The 20,567-nt window shown below is 40.1% G+C and overlaps 3 protein-coding genes across 3 annotated transcripts; 1 reads left to right on the forward strand and 2 right to left on the reverse strand.

Moving 5' to 3' along the window:
* Nucleotides 1-355: 355 nt before the first annotated feature.
* atg4b (autophagy related 4B, cysteine peptidase) lies at nucleotides 356-9,787 on the forward strand. Its single transcript, XM_080430146.1, has 13 exons — nucleotides 356-457; nucleotides 3,241-3,342; nucleotides 3,546-3,617; nucleotides 3,724-3,822; nucleotides 4,341-4,442; nucleotides 4,538-4,610; nucleotides 5,124-5,203; nucleotides 6,218-6,414; nucleotides 7,349-7,427; nucleotides 7,535-7,680; nucleotides 9,022-9,078; nucleotides 9,176-9,269; nucleotides 9,579-9,787. Exons 1-13 carry the CDS (start codon nucleotides 448-450, stop codon nucleotides 9,650-9,652), a joined length of 1,185 nt encoding a protein of 394 aa, XP_080286272.1. The 5' UTR covers nucleotides 356-447; the 3' UTR covers nucleotides 9,653-9,787.
* A 6-nt stretch (nucleotides 9,788-9,793) lies between these two features.
* On the reverse strand, nucleotides 9,794-12,431 carry dtymk (deoxythymidylate kinase (thymidylate kinase)). The gene is made up of 5 exons (XM_080430147.1): nucleotides 12,180-12,431; nucleotides 11,543-11,651; nucleotides 11,012-11,102; nucleotides 10,704-10,901; nucleotides 9,794-10,577 (listed from the first exon to the last, which is right to left on the reverse strand). Exons 1-5 carry the CDS (start codon nucleotides 12,307-12,309, stop codon nucleotides 10,452-10,454), a joined length of 654 nt encoding a protein of 217 aa, XP_080286273.1. The 5' UTR covers nucleotides 12,310-12,431; the 3' UTR covers nucleotides 9,794-10,451.
* A 2,407-nt stretch (nucleotides 12,432-14,838) lies between these two features.
* Nucleotides 14,839-19,706, reverse strand: agxta (alanine--glyoxylate and serine--pyruvate aminotransferase a; the record flags this gene model as incomplete). The annotated part of the gene is made up of 11 exons (XM_080430894.1): nucleotides 14,839-14,946; nucleotides 15,069-15,197; nucleotides 15,295-15,390; nucleotides 15,760-15,829; nucleotides 15,952-16,050; nucleotides 16,762-16,846; nucleotides 17,081-17,151; nucleotides 17,234-17,334; nucleotides 17,432-17,496; nucleotides 18,284-18,476; nucleotides 19,548-19,706. The coding sequence occupies 11 exons, from the start codon at nucleotides 19,704-19,706 to the stop codon at nucleotides 14,839-14,841; spliced, it is 1,176 nt and encodes a 391-aa protein (XP_080287020.1).
* Nucleotides 19,707-20,567: the final 861 nt, after the last annotated feature.

Genomic DNA, 20,567 nt, shown 5'->3' on the forward strand with positions numbered 1-20,567 from the left:
CACAACTTAAAACTAACACAACAAAAGATGAAGAAAAGAAAAGAAGCAGGACCAAAGATGTCAATGTCTTATATTAACGCAATGTGTAACAACTGAGATACAGAAGCAGGTAAACAAGCAGAGTCATGTCATCATGACATGGGATAGAAGGGAAGACACGTTGAACGGGTTTGTTTACAGATGGTGGTGGTCGCCTGCCTGCCTGCTCGGCGCTCAGCGCTGATCTATAGAACATGTGCGCGCCGCAGCCCAATGCCAGAGTCACCGCAGACATGTACACGTATCGTCGGTGGAAGTGAAACCGATCGACTCCGCCCAAAACAGACCGCCTGATTGGACGCGGCCGGAAAAGGTCCCGCCCTCTTTTTACGAATTCCGCAACAAAGACGCGCTTCCCATTGGCGGAGAGCAGTGCATAACAAACAAGATAGGCTGAAGACCGTCGGGATGGATGCAGGTAGGATGCGTTTGTTTGTTGGAAATAAAAGTATTTAGTTCCCCCTTTTAGCCGCTAAGCTAACGTCCGAACTGTCCCACTGATTCGTGTTTTGTTGACTCTGTCACGAAAACACTTTGTCAGCCCCACGGGCAGAACAACACGCACTCCTCTCTGGTGCTTTCTTTAGCCCAGTTACCATTAGCAGGCTAACGTTTTGACCAAAGCTAAACTGTGCTAGCTTGTGCTTCTAGCCTTTATAAAAGTGTGTCCTTCGGGTTCCTCGTATTGACAGCTAGTCGCACAACCTAAATGTCACTTATTCTATTGACTGCCAGACGGCGTTGTTGTTTATAGCGCCGTGGGAAGTGTTTATACTGCGTATTGGCTCTGCTGTGTTGTCCTTGGTGGTTGGACTGGTCATGCTAATGTTCCGCCCATGATGATGAGACATCATCACAGTCAGTGCATTGTCACCATTCAGAGTCATTAGGTTCACACTGAGTCTGACAATAACGTGGTGTAAAGTAAATAAGTACATTTACCCAAGTACTGTACTTAAGTACAATTTTGAGGTACTTTTTACTTTACTGAAGTATTTCCAATTTGCAATACTTGTTGTACTTCTATTCCACTACACCTCAGAGCCAAATATTGTACCTTTACTCCACTATAATTATTTGAAAACTTGAGTTAGTAGTTACTTTGAAGATTTTGATTATTACAAAACATACATTAACCACTTCAGCACTTCAACATTTCGGCCATTTGAAAATAGCCGATCTACGCATTGTGAGCTTGTACATCTGCTATTTTCAAATGATTTTGAGACATTTTAGACTTGTGAAACGAGACACTCTGCTTAATGAGTACTACTACTTTCTACTTTTGGTACTTTAAGTACATTTTGATACCAATACTTCTATACTTTTACTCAAGTACATTTTCAAATCCGGACTTCTACTTCTAACAGGAGTATTTCTACATTGCAGTGATACTTTTACTTAAGTAAGAAATGTGAGGCCACTGGACAATAACCTGACAAACTTCTGACATGTGTAAGTCAGGAGAAAGTTGATGACTTAATCGAGTTGATTTAGAAGTCCATAATAGATGTTCAAATAAAGTCGCTGCTATTCAACAGTAAGTTTCTGGACCCTATGAACTAGGAAGACTCATTTGCCAAGGCAAACTGAATAGGATCCAAATAAAACAATAAACAATAGTTTGTGTTTGGCAACCTTATTATGAGCTAATGTTGAGTGTGTGTTTATGAACCCATAAAGCACGCACTGTGTTTATTAACTAACTACTTGTTGCCAGGGATCAAAGTTTAGCTTTATATTGTGTCAGGTGTTTTTCTTGTATGAATTAAGGAAGGTTAGACAAGCATTGTAAAATAAAATAAAAAAGACCCAGTCTCTAAAGGAATCAATGACCTAATACTCAAATATGTTGTTTCATCATATAATAATGTAACGTTCAAAAGACTCGAGTCGTAAAAAGGAATGACCTAACACTCAAAGATGATGTTGTTTAATCATATGATGTAATGTTCAAAAGACTCAGTCGTAAAAGGATCAATTCAATTCAATCTTTATTTCAGACCCAAGGGAGATCCATATCACAATAATAAAACATAACACAATAATGGATCGACCCAACACTCACAAATATGTTGTTTTATCATATAATGGTATGTTGATGATAGGCCCAATTAACCCTTTCTCACAAGAACATTCTTTTAGTAGTAACATACCAGTAACAACAAACACAATTCTGTTGGTGTAATGATGCTGATAACAAGAAGTGTTATGTTTTGCTAAAGGATTTCAGACTCCAGCCTCAGCCTTCCGGACACACATAAGTTCAAAGGGTTTATGGTTTGGACAAGTGCTGAATAATAATAATAATGCATAGTAAAGCTAACCTCACTCCGTCAAATGGAAGAAGCTTGCGACACACATTTTGTTTCACAGCGTACTTGCATCTGAGACTCCGGGCGTAGAATCGATGACAGACGGAGTTTCATTTTTTCAAGGTACTAGGCAGGTGATTGGATGATCCCGCCCCTAGCAGCCGCTGATTGGTTCGTATGCGCAGCGGTTCGGGCAGCTTTACTCTGTGAGCAATCCCAGACCCTCCTTCCTGAAACCAAATGCAATGCAATGCATGAGATTTCCGGAGGGAGGGGGTGTTTACCAGGCTATAGTAAAGCATCATCCAGTGTTTTTTTCCCACTCAATCACGCTGACCCCCCCCCCCCCCCCCCACAACTCTCGTTAACGTGCACGTTATGTCTGCAAAGACTATAGATATATTTTCTTACTTTAACGAGTTCATGTATACCCCTGACACAGCCTGCATTCACCGAAGTGCCAAATTTAAACTTTGGCGATGAGCCCAGTAATCATTCTAATTGCATTGAAGAAGTCATGTCAGGTCTACAGTGCTTAATTGTGATTGCAGGCTCCCTCTTGCAGATCCATGTCTTTTCTTGTGAAGCTCTTTGGGGCTATGAATATTGGACAAGGTACATTATGACTAACCCAACAATAATAATGTATTGTACACTGACACTGGTGATGACGTTATTAAGGAAATCTAGGACCATACATATGTAAAGCAGGTTGGGGACACTTCATCCTTATAGCTAGGGATGGAAAAAATGATAAGATGCGAAAGGAAAGATAGCACGGCTAGTTATACAGTTGTCAGCTGAAGCTGATGGGTAAGTAGGGCACTCTTCAAATGTCACTTGCCCCCCATATCATTCATGCTTGTGTATGCTTGTTTAATTCCAGCTACCCTGACGTACGACACACTTCGCTTCGGAGAGTTTGAAGATTTTCCAGAGACCTCAGACCCTGTGTGGATCTTGGGGAAAGAGTTCAGTGCACTCACAGGTAGGATGGCACAACAATTGGTGTACTAGTACTTACAGTTGTGTGTTTGTGTATGAAAGAGAGAGTGAGTGAGAATAGCAGTACATTTACGACATAAGATGATGAGTGTGAAATAAGTGTGGTAAAGTATGAAAACCAATTCACATACAGTTTATATGAAACGTGAACATACTGCCGCTTGCTGATTTATGTTCTTCCTTTAGAAAAGGATGACATTTTGTCCGATGTTACTTCGCGACTCTGGTTCACATACAGAAAAAACTTCCAGCCAATTGGTAAGTTAGCCAACCAGTATAGGCTTTGTTGAGCGATCAACACCTTATTTTTTTTTAACCGTTCCTTCAAGTGGTAGCTTATATAGTATGTGACATTGTATTACAGGAGGAACAGGACCAACATCTGACACAGGCTGGGGTTGTATGTTGCGATGTGGCCAGATGATCCTTGCAGAGGCCTTGGTCTGTAGGCATTTAGGCCGAGGTATGTCTCAAGTCAATACTGACATTTATTTATGTTTTTATCTGCCTCTTTTTTTTTAAATTTGTTTTGGGGCTTTTATGCCTTTTAATGATAAGACAGTAGACTGACAGGAAATGGGGAGTGACACGCAGCAAAGGTCGTCGGGATCGGGATTCGAACCCGCGACATGCTGTCAAGCTGGCATTGCAGCCTAGGGTGCCTGGACTGCCACACCGCGGCCCAGGTTTTATCTGCTTTTGATACAGTCAGTCTATTCATGGCAGTAATAGCCTAAAACCCAACTTATACAAACTTATACTTAAAAATAGCTGATATTCAAGCAAAAAAACACATCACTTGAAAACACGTCGTTTCCGGTGAGTGACACCGTCGTGGATCGAAGTACAAATTAGGCTTACGTCTAGCTTATCTTTACCGAGCCATTTAACTAAGTGACTGCACTGTCTGGCACAAATTACTGTTCTATTCAGAGAATACCACGAGGAGCTTGCTTTAACTGATAACTGTCTGTTTGTCAGACTGGAGATGGGTCAGAGGGCAGAAACAAAGAGAAGAATACATCAGCATTCTCAATGCCTTCATTGACAAGAAGGACAGCTACTATTCCCTACATCAAATTGGTAAACCCCTAACATATTAGCATGACATAGTCCTACTCTCTTGAAATAATTAAATCACACTTTAATGTACACTTCTTTTCCCATTTGCGCTGCAGCCCAGATGGGAGTTGGAGAGGGAAAGTCCATAGGTCAGTGGTATGGACCAAACACGGTGGCACAGGTTCTAAAGTAAGCACTGCTACATCCCAGACAGTGAATACACACAACGTTGACACATAGCAGGTCACTCAGGCATTGCATCAGGCCAGCACTGTGTTGTATCTTTTTGAACTGATTGCCTGTATTATCCACTCTCAAAGGAAGATACTAGTGTCAATACAATGTCATTGTCTATTCATTAAAACTTTAGTGAACTTAATGAATTATGTTGTCAGTGTTGAATAAACATAATTGCACTGTCAAGGACAAATCAATGCTCTCTCCAGGGACAATTTTTGGTTATACCTTTCAAATCAATCCACACTTTAAATGCACCATTAAAGTAACTGAAAAAAACTGTGCAGTGATATTTAGTGTGTTGAACTACCTATCTTAAGTACATTTAAAGTGTTGATTTTCATACATACTCAAATTAATGGAATCCAGTTGCTTTCTAAAAAAAAGAAACACTACTGACTACTGTATGCTTTGGGGGAGAAAAAGTGGCCAAATTTACTTATACTGTCTATACTGTATACTCAGGAAACTGGCGATGTTTGACTCATGGAGCCGATTAGTCGTCCATGTGGCGATGGACAACACAGTGGTGATCGAGGAGATCAGTGAGTACAATCACCTTGTTTTTGGTGGGGGGGGGGGGGTAGATTCATTTTTTGCCATTTCATGCTTTTAATTCAGTTTAGTCAGTGACACTATGGAGACAGACGGGCAACTAAGGGCAGAGAGAATAGAGTCATGCAAGACTGTCAGATGGGGGTCGGATTCAAACCCACTACAGGTGTGGTTCACGTTTTACCCGAGTGATTGCACTGTGGTAAAACGGTGAATGAATCATGTTGATGTAATGACAGCCATAGACCATACGTGCCAGGCTGCAACATGCATAATTATGTTGTTTCTAATGATAATTGAGATAATTATCAACAATTAACTGAAATGCACCTTAAGGTGTAGTTTAGAGTTGTAAACACTGAAAAGCACACCTCTGTACTGTATGCAATTCTTTTTTCATAGGATGGCAGAGGAAGATTTATGAAGAATTAATGAGCCAAGTGTCCTCATGCTAGGAGTCATCCAATCACCAATCATGTTTAAAACGAGGCAGGCACACTGACAGAAGTGGATTTGAGCCTGTGGCCACACTTTTGACTCAAATTACACATAGTACTTGAATGTTATTTTTTTGCATACAAACTTAAAGACAACCCCCTCAGACAAGCCTCAACAAAAGACAATATACAAAAATAATAAATATAGTACTTAATGTTGTACTTGAAACATCAACATTGGTTTGCAGAAATATAACATGTCAATGTTTTTGACCCCATTAAACCAAAATGAAAAGTGTGATTGGATGACTCCAAACACACGGTAAAAATGAAAGGGAATGTCATTGGATGGGGTGCCTGGTGGCTCAGCCAGTTAGCGCACAGACCATATGCTCTAAGTGAGTGCGAAGACTCTTGTTTTGCATGTTTCTCCTCCTCTGCCCTTGGTTCCCTGTCTCTCTACTCTATCCTGTTTGAAATAAAGAACCCCCCCACACACATACACACACAATGAAATCCTGTGGGAAAAAAAATTAAAGCTATTCTGGCTGTTTTTTTTTCTTGCAGAACGTCTTTGTATGCCTTGGCTGGACTATGGAGGAGCCTGTGCTCAACCAGATGGAGCAGGGGGACTTAACGGTTGCATGGAGGGTGCCTGTGCCATGGCTGAGGAAGAGACAGCCCTCTGGAAACCTCTTGTCCTGCTCATCCCACTCAGGCTGGGCCTGAGTGACATAAACGCAGCCTACATCGAAACGCTGAAGGTGACACACAATCAACATGACTATGGATTATCTGGATAGTTTGCCCATCTCATTGGTTTGTCATGGAACAAAATGGGCAAAATCTCCATAGGAGTTTGAATCATCCATGGTGCATCCTTGGAGGAGCCCGGGTGTTCCAAAGAACACAATTAGCGATAATGTTCACGGGTGGGAAGTGAGTTGGAGAGGGTGATTTCTGTCGCTGCACAAGCAACTCCTACAGAACTGGGAAGGATAGCATGTTTACATTCTCCACACACATAAGCCAAATTCCAATACCCCAATGTCTGCCTCCTCCACCCTTCAGCGTGGCAGTGTTAAGGTGAAATTGGTTAATGTGACCATCTTATGGACTACACATAACGTCAATGTCTGTAAACGTAAATCTATATGCCTAATCTTATGTGGCCTAAATACCACTAGGTTAAAACAAACAGCAGTGATTTACATTCAGACATCGACGTTATGTGAATTCCGCAAGATCGTCACGTTTCGGCAGGTCACCAAACCACGACAGGGAGACTATGCATTGTGGAAATTGACATTATGACGAAATTGGGAGACAAATGGGAAAGAAATCCAGAGTGGTTTGTTACTAACAAATTGTAGCAACCTCTGCAATGCAGTACATGTAGTGATGCTTCAGCTTTCAGCTACTGGCAACACACCCTTCACAAAAATGTACAAACAAGGCAATATCATCGGACATGTAATTTGGAAAGCATAAACCAAAAATACTCAATTAGTTAACTATTATACGGTTAGAAATGCAATGCAACATTTGAATTTACTGTCATTTCTCATTTGATATGGGTGGACATCTAGTCTCAGAGCAAGCTCATATTTTACCCACAACAACTATTAGCTGAATTAAATCGATGCAATATCCGTTAAAGCTCAGGTTTCAATAAAGTCTTATGGTCTCTGTTCACAGCAATGCTTCATGCTGCCTCAGTCCCTGGGCGTTATCGGAGGGAAGCCCAACAGTGCCCATTACTTCATTGGATATGTCGGTATGTTCTGCTTGTTGGTTAGATTAACTACTATGGTCACCAGTGGAATTCTTCCATCACAAGAAGAGCTACCCCTCTATGAGCTCACTTTCTTTTCAACCTTACAGGAGAGGAGCTCATCTATTTAGACCCCCACACCACCCAGCCTGCAGTGGAGCCATATGAAGATGGCCAGGTCCCTGACGAGTCGTACCACTGTCAGCACCCGCCTTGCCGCATGCACATCTGTGAACTTGACCCGTCCATTGCAGCGGTAGGGACTCTAGGGCTATTCTATTTTAAACTTAAGGAAATATGTCACAGTTGACTGGGATTACACTTTCTCAATATGACACAAGTTACACCAGCGTGTATTTACTGAACCTTTCTACAAACGTGTGACAGTTTAAAGGAAAACCCTGAATAAAGTGAGCTGAGAAATATAACCATAGCAGATGGTTCCTTATGGGTGTTAACGCATGCTACAATCAAGCAGTCAATCCTATCATGCTGAGCAGGCCCTTGATTTTGGATCAAGAAAACAACTAAGTGACTATGAAAGTTGGTTCATTATTGTGTTTTAATAGGAACAGTGACTGAAGTGACATCTCCTCGATCTTTGAGTAAGACATCAGTGAGTAAATAGGGTCAGAAATTGTGGCGCAAATGCACATTCGATGACTGATGCTTTCATCATAGGATAACGGTGATCACTCAGGATAACTTAATATTGATTTGCAGTGAACCTTCTCACCATGCCAGGAAAATGCTCTGCACAGCATAGCAGCAGACCCCCTCACTGAGCATTCAGGCCTGTACTGTTAGTGTATGCTACACTTGCACTCACCTACTTATGAGGAATATGGTGGAGGATGACTCATTAGACCATATCACTTTCTTTGTAATGAGAGGTTTAGGCACTGCAACCCTACTGTAACATCCCTCTCTATGTAATTGTGGACAGACAGTTCTCGCTGACAGTCTAATCACTTCCTGCATTAACATTCTCAGTGAGTCGCCTATGGAAGAGTTTTTCTTAACATGACACTAATGCACAACACTTCCAACCACTCCTGATGGGAGTGGTCTGTCAGGATGAAAATGACCCCATCTACTGGACATGAGGTGTAACTGAATGGTTTGATGCGTATGAATGAAAATCATATGCTATGACCTTCATATTCACCAGATCTCAACCCATGTTAGATTTTGGACCGACGTGTTAGACAGCGCTCTCTAAAGTCATCAAAACACCAATTGAGGGATTGTGTGGCACCACAAAGCATTGCTTGCTGGTAGATCTATTGTCAAAAACATCTTGATAAAATGTGAAACATTTTTGGAAACATTTAACAAATCTTGTGTCGGGGTCCCTGGGACAAAATATTTTCTGATTGGGGTCCATGACCAAATACAAACTTGGGGAACCACTGTGTGTTATTATTAATGTTGCTTAATTAATTAATGTTGCATCCCCCCAATAAAGTTCCTGAGACTTGTACAGTCTGTCAAGGTGCATTGAAGCTGTTCTGGCATCGTGGTGGCCCAACACACTTGGTTGTTTTTCCTTTGTCTATTCTGTGATGCTTAAGCCAAATTGTTTGTCATTTCCTAGGGCTTCTTCTGCAAAACCGAGGATGAATTTGATGATTGGTGTATGCGCATTCGAAGGGTAGGTCTCAGACTCTGTCGTCATCTGCTACTGTTTTCCAACTTAATTTAACGAAGGTTCAGTAAGAGGATAATTGACATCTGCTCTTGTTTCCTAGCTCTCCTGCAAAAAAGGAGGCTTGCCCATGTTTGAGCTAGTAGACAGCCAACCCCATCACATGGTCAGCGTGGATGTCCTCAACCTCACACCTGGTAAAGACCTCCATGTTTTCACATGGCTGATTTGTATATGGTTGCTGTCGGGCAGAAACCTTGTATCTCCATAGTTAATGTTTTTAACGTAAATTAATGCCCTACCTCATTGTACAAGAGTGTTGTGCAAAGCAAATAGCTTATCTACAAGCTCACATTGCGTCATTACATGTTGTGAGCAACATTGAAACGGGTTCTTTTTGTCAATTTCCTGAACAGTTAACAGGTTTGGAACTACAATGTTTTGTACCGACAGCGACAATATGTACCTAATACATAATATAAATGACCCGTTTCATCCCTTCCCAGATTTCTCAGACACCGACAGGTTGGAGCGGTTCTTTGACTCGGAGGATGAAGAGTTTGAGATCCTGTCCCTGTGAGGGAAGGAACGGACAGACATTGTACTGTTTAAGTTGTGCCCTTAACAGTACGCAGACGATTCTCTGGATTTCTTCTCTGTATCAGGAGGGAAGCCAAATAAAAGGGGGAAATGAAGATTACTGGTGAGCTTGTCGAGCCAGTCCAGCACCACCATGGCGTAGTAGTCATGTGTCACAGCGTTCTTCTAAACAGCCTCTGAATGCTCTCTGTATCCAACATGGAGGCTGCCGTGGTGGGAGGCAGTAGCAGGAGCTCAGGATAAATTCTGTACGCACATCTTCACATTAAGCATCTCCATTTGAGTCTTAACACTTTAAATGTTTATTTTGAAGTGATATGGTGCCTTCCCCTGTCTCCATAACAATTTGCCATAACAGTTTTATGTTTTTAAAAAACACATATGGTTCATGAACACACATGGCTTTCGCGGTTTTGTCACTAATATCTGAAGTCTGTAACAGCCTGTAATGAAACCAAATTTTCTTCGTTTTTTCAGACAAAGCTGTATTAATTGTTCATGCAAAGGTATCCTTGTCCTGTCTAAAGATCTGTACACTAGTTAATTTGACAATTATTTATTTACTCAACAATATGTAGACAGATGAAAGAACTGTAGACATGTAATGGAAAGAGCGATACAATAAAATGAAAATCTTTGAAAATCAGTTTCTCTGCATTATAAGATTAACGTGTGCCCCTGGTTGGTCCAAATCTATACGTCTGTTCAATCTTGATCCGAAGAAAGTGCAAAAAGTAATGAGTTATGATCAAGACTTCCTTTGCCTGAAGATATAACATTTATATTTTTCTAGGTTGATTCCATAGTTCCCCAAGTGGCTGATTCTCAGCTGTGTTGATGATATTTAAACTGTGGGTCTTGATGTTGGTGTGAACATCTTCAATGCTTTGGGAAGCATCAATTACCTAGAAAGTAACACATGCAATGTTAAATTAGAGGATTGGTTTTTGAGATTGTTGTTCCCTTTTGTGGATATAAATGGCACAAAAGTAATTAATCCACATGTTTAATCTTCTAACCCTGATTCATACCTGCCAGTTGATTGCAGGGTCCTTCATCAGTTGCTCAAACTTCTGCTGGACTGTTCTTTGGAAGACACTGTTCTCATATCTCTCTTCTCCAAACTGCCCCCTGAGCGCTGCATCATTTGGATTAAGCTTTAGGAACATCACCAGATCTGGCTTTGGCAGTCCCACGTCAGGTTGCTTGCACCAGTCCAGACAGAACCCCTGTAGAGTAGAAGGCAGAGCATCACCTTAGCTCCTGACTCACTGCATCACAAAGCTAATGGGTGGATTCGTGAATAAAATAAAAATTTAAAAAAGGCAGAACCACTCACTGGCTTGGCACTGGTGAATGCAACACCAGAGAAGGCGTACCGATCTATAACTAGAGTGGTGCCTTGTTCCAACTTTTCCTTCATTAAAGGCCTGGGAAGGAATGACAAGGGAATTATGATAAACACTGAATAACACTCGGCCTATCAAAGCTTGCCAATTTATAGCGATTGCTTAACCAGCATGCATTACTCAAATGTAGTGTCTGCAATTTACACCAGTGGTTCTCAAAGCGGGGTCTAGGGACCCTAGTGGTCATTGAGAGGGTTCCAGGGGGTCCACGGCAAGTTTGTATCAATTAGAATGAAAATCTGTTTAACCAATGTGACCCATATTTCTACAAGCACAATGTGTTGTGAGCTTATTGTAGATCGGCTATTTCTGAAATATTTGGAAGGCTTGTGAAAAATGTGTGATAGGGTTCAGAATTCAGATGGGGGTCCCCGGCCAAATACATAGCCTATCAATATGGGTGGTCATTGACACTAAAATGTTTGATTTACACTGCGGTTAATTAGCTAATGTCCTCTTACACGAGTTCCCAGCGATTTGCAGAAAACAACAGGTGTACTGTGTGGTCCTCCAGGTTGCTTTTGTTTTCAAGGTAGGCGTTGATCAGCTGTCCGATCTTGGTGGTTCTTTCTGTCACAAAAGAAAACAGACGGTGGTATGGTGAATTCATTGTGATCACTGATCAGGTATCCATTCAATTTCAGGTCTATAATACCAACATCACCACAAAGAGCGGCTTGCATTTTTTTTACATTCCATCAGCGGTGGAAAATGTACTCAAATGTTTTACCTAAGTAAAAGTACCAATACTGCAATGTAGAAATAATCTGTTACAAGCAAAAGTCCGGAATTCAAAATGTACTTAAAGTATCAGAAGTAGAAAGTACTCATTAAGCATGTCCCGTTTCACAACTTTTACTGTATAAAAATCTATTGAAAATAGCAGATACACGCTCACAATAGCTTGTAGATCGGCTATTTTCAAATGGCCGAATATGTAATGTATGTTTAGTAAAATCTACAAAGTAACGAGTAACTAAAAATAATTGTAGCCTCTGATATTTGTGGAGAAGAAGTAAAAGTACAGAAAATATGGTAATATTCAAGTAAAGTAAAAATTGTACATAGTTACTTTTTACACCACTGTTCAAATCTTACCGGGAAACCTCATCATCTCAGCTGGTCGTCCACTGTTTTGCAGGGCTTGCACTAACTTGCTACATTGTGTAGTTTTCCCGGCCTTGTCCACTCCTTCCAGCACGATGAGCGCTCCTCTTGTGCAGGCCATTGATCCAAGCGGTGTGGACGATTCAAGTATGATTATGTATCGATTGACAATCTAAATACCTTCTGTTCTGTGACCAGCAGATTTCCCAGAATTTCCCACCGACTGCGCGCTCTTTCACGATGCAAAATGTCAACAAAGGAAGTGACGCTTACATCCGGGGTTCGTCGCAGTTCCCGCCCACTTCCTGTTTTTTTTGGTGCCGGAAGAAAAAACTCAATGCATTTTTCCATTGACATTTCCAAAAATATTTATATCTATTAATTTAAGCCTCGAATCAAGCCATCATGACATGACATGAATCATGACCATAAAACGTTTGATTCTGTGTTGTTGTTTTTTTGAAAACGGCAAAACAAAGGGTATTTATTAAATATAGTATATCATATAATTAAATATAAATTAAAAAAAAATCACAGAAAAAAACGTTTTATGGTCATGATTCATGTCATCTCATGATGGCTTGATTCGAGGCTTAAATTAATAGATATAAATATTTTTGGAAATGTCAATGGAAAAATGCATTGAGTTTTTTCTTCCAGCACCAAAAAAAACAGGAAGTGGGCGGGAACTGCGACGTCTAGCACCTTTGTTGAACCCGGATTCAAGACAGCTGACGCTTCAGGGATCACGTGACGTTATGACGTATATCACGTGTAGGCAGAAGAATACTTTGTATTTTACCACGCATATACTGTTTATGGTACTAATTATATGCGATCGTAGGAGTTTTTCACATTAAAATAAATAAAAATAACCAGCAATTCTATTGTAAATGTGAACCTAGCGGCCTAGCCCCATTTGGAACCACTCCCTCCGCTGTATAGCTCCGAGATGACGAGGTCCTACAGCGTCGGGTGCCGGCAGATGACAACTCCGGCGAATATTGGCCAATATTGCCGATTCTTACCTTTTTCCGCACATTGTATCCAAAAAGTAAAGGGTTTGCCCCCTGTTCTCAGATGTTTTAAATTTTAGCGGTCAGGAAAATGTAACCGACGTGTAAGAACAATCGTTTAAATCGCCTTTTAGTCAACCTGTGCCATGTTTTCCCAATGCAACCTTATGGGAGCAGTACAGCTCATACGGACGGGGGTTGACTGGCCATAGGCTGACTAAATAAGCGATTTAAACGCTTGTTTCAACCCGTCGCTTAGATTTTCTTGACCGCTAAAATGTAAAACATCTGAGAGAGCAGCGGGGAATACCTTTACTTTTTAGATACGATGTGCAGAAAAGGGTAAGAATCAACAATATTGGCCAATATTCACCGGTGTCGTCATCTTCCGGCACCCTACGCTGTGGGACCTCCTCATCTCGGAGCAATTGATTGATTGATGTAGTTTTATTTAGTAAGACACACATGAGAATCACAGTACATGGAAGTACAAATTCACAATACAAGGTCTACTAAACTGGAAGACTCATTAAGCACGCAGCTTGTTTAAGATGAGAACCCCATGCACACAAATCATGATGACATATAAGAGACAGACAGATATACACACTACTATACAGAATGTCATACAATCAGCTTACAGGTTACTGGTATGAAGAGAGAAAAAATATATATACAAAAGAGGAAAATGAAAGAGGGGGGGGTAGGTTAAGACTTAGACAGGGGCCTTTTTCGAATTGCAGCCTCCTGAAGGTGTATCTTTAGGGCAGTTTTGAAAGTGAGTAGGGTTTTACACTGACTCCGTCAAAGTCAAACTACATTACAGCCATACTGTCAACACCTTTTAAGCAGCATGGCTGCCATCTACTGTTGATTGAAGCCTACTGCAATTATTGATAGTGGTTAACAGTATGGTAAAGTATTTATTTTACAGGTGGCTACTTTAACTTGACAAAAGTACTTCCATGATATGTATTTATCACACATGACCCATGATCCCCCTTTTTGACAGAAACTGTTTGTGGATATTCACCTTTTCCTCTGATCTTTCATATTGGATGATTCCTTTATATCCATCCAAGAAATAGTTTGTTGTTCTTCAAGTACAAACAGTACAATTATGTATTTATTTTTATAAATTAATTAATAAATAAAGCATAAACTTTTTTTTTAATGTCAAAAGACAACTCATATTTTATTAGACATTGGTGTCTTCCTCACAACATGATAATTCAGGAAGAAGTGGGAAAAGTACTACATTTTTTTACTTAAAGGACCACTTTGCCACTATTTACTTAAGTAAAAGTATTAATACTGCAATTTAGAAACACTCTGTTACAAGTAAAAGTCTGGTAATCAAAATGTACTTGAGTCACAGTATTGGCATACCAAAAGTAAAAGTACTCATTATGCAGAATGTCCCATTTCACAAGTTTTCAAATGTATAAAATGTAAATAAAAAAAATCCATTGAAAATAGCAGATCTACAAGCTCACGTAAGCGTGTATATCGGCTTTGTTCAAATAGCCAAAGTAAATATATAGTACCTAAAAGTTGTACTTAGGTACAGTACTTAAGTAAATGTACTTAGTTACTTTCCACCACTGGATTTTGGCATCATATAACAGCAGGGTTTACACTTTACTCTTATGGCAGTGTTTCAGAGCATCTTTCAATGCTCCAAGTACCATGTCAACATTGGCTTTGCTGCTGTTGCAACCCATAAGTCCAACACGCAGCACCTGAGAAGAACAAAAACATCTTAGTTTTAGATATAGGATTTTGGACTTAAACTTCAAGTAACTTAAAGTAATAAAATCCCAGTTTATATGTGGGTATCTAATTGTCAAGCCCCTTTCCTTACCAAGCCAACCGATGGTCCAAGTCCTCCAGAGATTTCTACATTGTGTGTTTTCATTATGTAACTTGTAATTTCTTTCCATTCATATCCGGGAGGAGAAACAATAGTTGTGACAGTAGGCAGCCTTGCACGCTGTAGCAAAATTACAACGTTAAAGAATTTGAGCAATGTAGCCAAGTTCAGAGATTAAGTTTTACTATGTACTATACAGTCAATATTTTATACTTACTTTGTCCTTGACAAACAGTTTGAGACCCATGCTCTCTAGGCCATTGTGGAAATACTCTGCTGCTTCTCTGTGTCTTTCCCAGGAGTTTTCCAGACCCTTGGAGCAAAGACAAGACATAGTAACCAGAGTCAAAGACAACACACTCTTGTACTGATGCAACATCAAAATGTCTGGTTATAATACATTAACCACTTAAACCCCATATACTTAGTTGGGGGCTCTATACTAGATCAATTATTTTTCCCTCTACACCAAATCTCTGTAGATTTGTTATTTTTGCCAAATGTTGGCACAGGGACAATAGGGTTCATGGGGTTAGGAAGATGAAAAATAAACACATGCACTTCCCAATGTCCAATTCAATGGATGCTGGATCCCCAAAAATACCTTGTGGATTTGAGCAGAAAGATCCACACACCATCAGATCTTTCTGCTCAAATCTACTGGTTATAATACATCTCCCACCTCTTCAGCAAGAATGGACAGGCTCTCCCTCAGAGAGTAAAATGCAGAAACTGGTCCTGTGTGATGGTATCTGTAATACAGAATAACCCGCTAACACACTATTTTCTTGTCACAGGTAATGTTTTGAATGTAACAAATTCACACTACTAAGAAAAGTGGCGCTGATCAATCGTATCCTTTAGGTTGACTTACAGTCTCGTCGCCTTGCCATCACAGCCCCAGTAGTTTGCCAGCCAGCTCAAATCCAAGAAGAATGACACTGGCTTTGTCTTGCGGTTGAATATTTTCTGACTGGAGATACAAGTACAGTTTGAAATACTGTTTTTGATTGATTGATTGATTGAATACTTTATTTGTCAGAAATGTAAACAGCACGTGGTACAGTCAGACATTAAGGCTAAAAAGGATAACACAAAAAAGTCCTGGGGACTTGTTTCCATTGTGGTCCTGTAACTATTGTTGCTGTCGGGAAAACCTTGTTTCTCCATTTTTATTTGTATTTTTTCCATAAATTAATGCCCTATTTTATACTTCATCGAATAACAGTGTCGCACAAAAGTAGTGTAAATACCCGGTCTACAAGCTCAGAAAGTGTTATGACATTGTAGATTTTTTTTATTTATTTTTTCACCTGTAATGAAGACTTGCCCATAATAGGGATGCAAGGTTGAAAGTGTTCAAGTCTGTCTTTGGGTTTAATGAAGTATTAACAAGAGCTTGTGACTAAATAATAACAACGTTGTATCGATTGGAACACAGACTATTTTCCCCTGAAAAGTATTGGTCTTGGACATACAAGGTTTCCACTTGACAGCGACAGTAGGGCAGTAATGAGTTCTTGTTTTATTAGATAGTGGAGTATAGAGAGAGGAAGCTGAGCCTGAGGTCATACGTATAACACAGGTCAACAGCAGAATAGGGGACGCAATCCAGTCAGCTACCGACCCGGCCCAAATGTGATGATTTAGCTACCCTTTTTAACTTGTCACACACATTGCTCACCAGGCTCTTTCACTGAAGGATATAGGTGCTGTACCAGGAGGAGCGTTCAGAACCTTTTGTGAGCCGGTGTACAGGATGTCAATCCCTGCAAATCCAGTGACGAGAAAATGACAACATGCATTTTTTGGTACCATAGTTCAAGTAAAATTGTATGTGTTCATTTGACTCATAGGTACAAATGGATATTTAACTATGAGGTACAAACGGATACATTAACAAGGAGGATTTTACTATGTAAATATCCCAAAGTAAGTCTCAGCATAATGCACACACAGCTACCACACAAAGTAAAGACATTTGATCTGATTCGATACCAAACCTTGCTTGTCCATGAACAGAGGAACTCCTCCCATTGACGCAACAGAGTCCACGAGTAACAAGCAGTCATACCTAACAGGACAGATTCAGGACACATAATGACAACACTGTCTGTCTGTTATCCGTGACAGTTGAAGTGAATGTGGTATCTTACTTGTGGCACAGGTCTGCGATGCCGTCTAAAGGATGCAGGACACCTGTGGATGACTCTCCGTGGGTGACGAACAACAATACAGGCCTGAGCTTTGACAGAGCCTACAACCAAACAAATCAGAATGTAGTTCTCTCCGTGTCAATAAAAACATTTCACATGTGTTAAAAATAATAAGTATGTTCTTAAAAATACTATTACCTGTTCAATTTCCTCATTACTGAAGCAGCCTCCAGCAGGTGCCACTATGGTATTCACTCTGGCACCTGTTAAAAACAAACACCATTCTACTGATAATACACAAAAGCAGTGATTCTCAGCCTTTTTAATTCCAAGTGGAATATGGAAGATATGCATTAGGCCATGGAACAACATTTGATAATATGGTACCCCAATCTAAAAACATGCTTTATTGTTAGACATTACTTGGTATGACTATGGTACTGTATATATGGTCTGTCCTTTGGTCCAGAATTCCTTTACTGTACTGTTGGTAGAAACTCTGTCATCAAAATAGTCATCATTCAATGTTCTATAGCTGTACATGTAATAATGGTGAAGATGAACTATCTGTCATTTAGCTGGAGACCACCTGGAACCCCCTCAAGGACTCGTATGTGATGGGAGGGGGGGGGGGCTGTCAATTGTGCAGTCATAGCATAATGCAGTGGTTCTCAACCTGTGGGTCGGGACCCCCGGGGTCCCCACATGATTTTGGGGGGGGTCCCTAGATGACAGTAAAGTGACAATTTAAGGACTTTTAAGACATTTTTAATACCTAAAAAACATAAACAAATAAATAATAAGTCATCAACAAACTATACTATAAAAACTGGTCAAACATTGGCCAAATTGTCAAATAATATTTAGCTTGTAGATCGGCTATTTTCACGATGTTTATCTGTGGAACCGATTCAAACAAAATGTAATGCCTCAACTCCTGATTAGCACTCCTCCAAGTGCTAATCAGGGTGGAGGGTCCCCAGTTCAAATCTGATTATTTTGGGGGGTCACGGCCTGAAAAATGTGAGAACCACTGGCATAATGTATTACCTATCCTCTCAGCCATGTCTGCTGCTCGTTCTCCCCATATGCCATTGACTGCGGTCAGAACGCTCTCACCCGGCTCCACTGCGTTGAAGATGGCACACTCCATGGCAGTGTGGCCGGTGCCACTCACAGCCAGGGTCATGTTGTTGTGAGTTTGGAAAGCATACTGGATCCCACTCTTGATGTCACTCATTATCTGTGATAAGACATCAGAGATTAGATGACTGTAGGGCAGCTGACTGACCACAAAAAATATGTTTGCAAGCAGACAAAATCATTTAGATTGAATGATTGTTTAGGCCAATGCTTAGCAGGTAATTCTTGCTCAGCGACAAGTGCAGTTGAATATTTACTATGACAAAATTACAGTTTCTGTTCTGTTGACATAATAAAATTTGGTTGTAGTCATACAAGTGCCAGAGGCTACTGACACCTCTCTCTATTAGCCTACAACTGCAATACTTTTACATGGGAAGAGCTGTGCGTTCAAAACTAAGTGAATGCATTGCTTTCACCATGAAGAACAACAGGTCAAAGTCTGCATTTCATTCACCGTTTACGAAATCATTTAACCACTTTAACCCTGGCTTCCCCGTTTCATTTGGGGCATGTGTCATCTGGAAGTATTCAAATCATTTAGCAGATTTACAAGCTCACGGCTTGTAGAGCATGTAGATCAGCTTTTCTATATAGTTTAGAACATTTAAAAAATAGGGCATATGTATCTACGAGATTCAAGAATGTCATTTTTCAGTGGTGTAAAGTAACTAAGTACATTTACAATTTTGAGGTATTTTTTACTTTACTGGAGTATTTCCAATTTTCAGTATTTTTACTTGTACTCCACTTCCACTACATCTCAGAAGCAATTATTATACTTTTACTCCACTACAATTATTTGTTAACTTTAGTTAATAGTTACTTTGTAGATTTTGATTATTATTACAAAATATAGATTAACCACTTCAGCCCTATATACATTTCGGCCATTTACAGATCTACAAGCTCACAGTGCATAGCATTGTAGATCTGCTATTTTCAAAGATTTTGAAATGGAGACTTTCTGCATAAGGAGTAACCTACTTTCTACTTTTGGTACTTTAAGTTCATTTTGATGCCAATACTTTTGTAATTTTACTCAAGTAAATTTAGAATTAGGCTACGGACTTTTACTTACGTACTTTACAGAGTATTTCTACATGGCAGTATTGATACTTTTACTAAGTAAAAAATGTGAGTACTTTTTCCAGCACTGGTAGCAAATTACCTCAAACATTTCTGGGTGCATGTGGCCGATGATGGGGTTGGCCCCGGCATCCAAGATGCGTTGAGGCACATTGGACGGTCCGGGTCCGAACATGTGTCGGTGAGGAGCAACGAACGGTCTCTGCAGGCACAGCGGCGGAGGGACAACGAGAGACGACATGCTGCTGCGGGATGACAGTCAGACAGACAGACAGGCAGACAGACAGACAGACAGGCAGACAGGTGACAGTGACACACTCGCGCTGAACGTCGCCGAATGAATGGCACAAACTAAACTACCACGGTACGGTTGCGCCATATAGAGTTAGGTTGCGCACACCCCTATTTTTAACTCTTTGGCACTGTACACCCCCTCTGTTTGACAAGTAGTGGTGGACAGTAAGTAACTAAGTACATTTAGCCTACTTAAGTATTGTACTTAAGTACAATTTTGAGGTATTTATACTTACTGGAATATTTCCAATTTTCAGTAGCCTACATTTACTTCTACTCCACAGTCTCCACTACATCTCACGATCTCAGAGGCAAATACTTTTACTCCACTACACTTATGAAGACTTTAGTTACTAGTTACTTTACAGATACACATTTTAGACATGATAACTTGTGAAACAGGACATTCTGCACAATGAGTACTTTTACTTTTGTACTTTAAGTATATTTTGATACCAATACTTTTGTACTTTTACTCAAGTCAGGCCTATATAGTGTACAATTATTTAAAAGTTAGTTTTTGCAAAATAATTTCACCTTCACCCAAATGTTAATTATTGACCAGGCTAAGGCTAGATTGAATTTTGGCCAATCACTAACTATGACCTTAAGACCTGAGCTAAAAAGGTTTTTAGTGAATTATACAAAATCTTCCTAGTATAAAAAAAGAGAAAAAGGAAAAGAGAAAAAGGGCAGCCTGACAGTAGGCTACTACTTTAACAATGTGAGTATGTGTACTGTCTATATGAGACAATGTCTTTTCTTATTAGACTTTTATTCAGGAGAGTTGATACAGTTAGTTTTCGCT

This window comes from Gymnoscopelus braueri (genome assembly GCF_963280865.1).
Source record: "Gymnoscopelus braueri genome assembly, chromosome: 6".
Classification (NCBI taxonomy): domain Eukaryota; kingdom Metazoa; phylum Chordata; class Actinopteri; order Myctophiformes; family Myctophidae; genus Gymnoscopelus; species Gymnoscopelus braueri.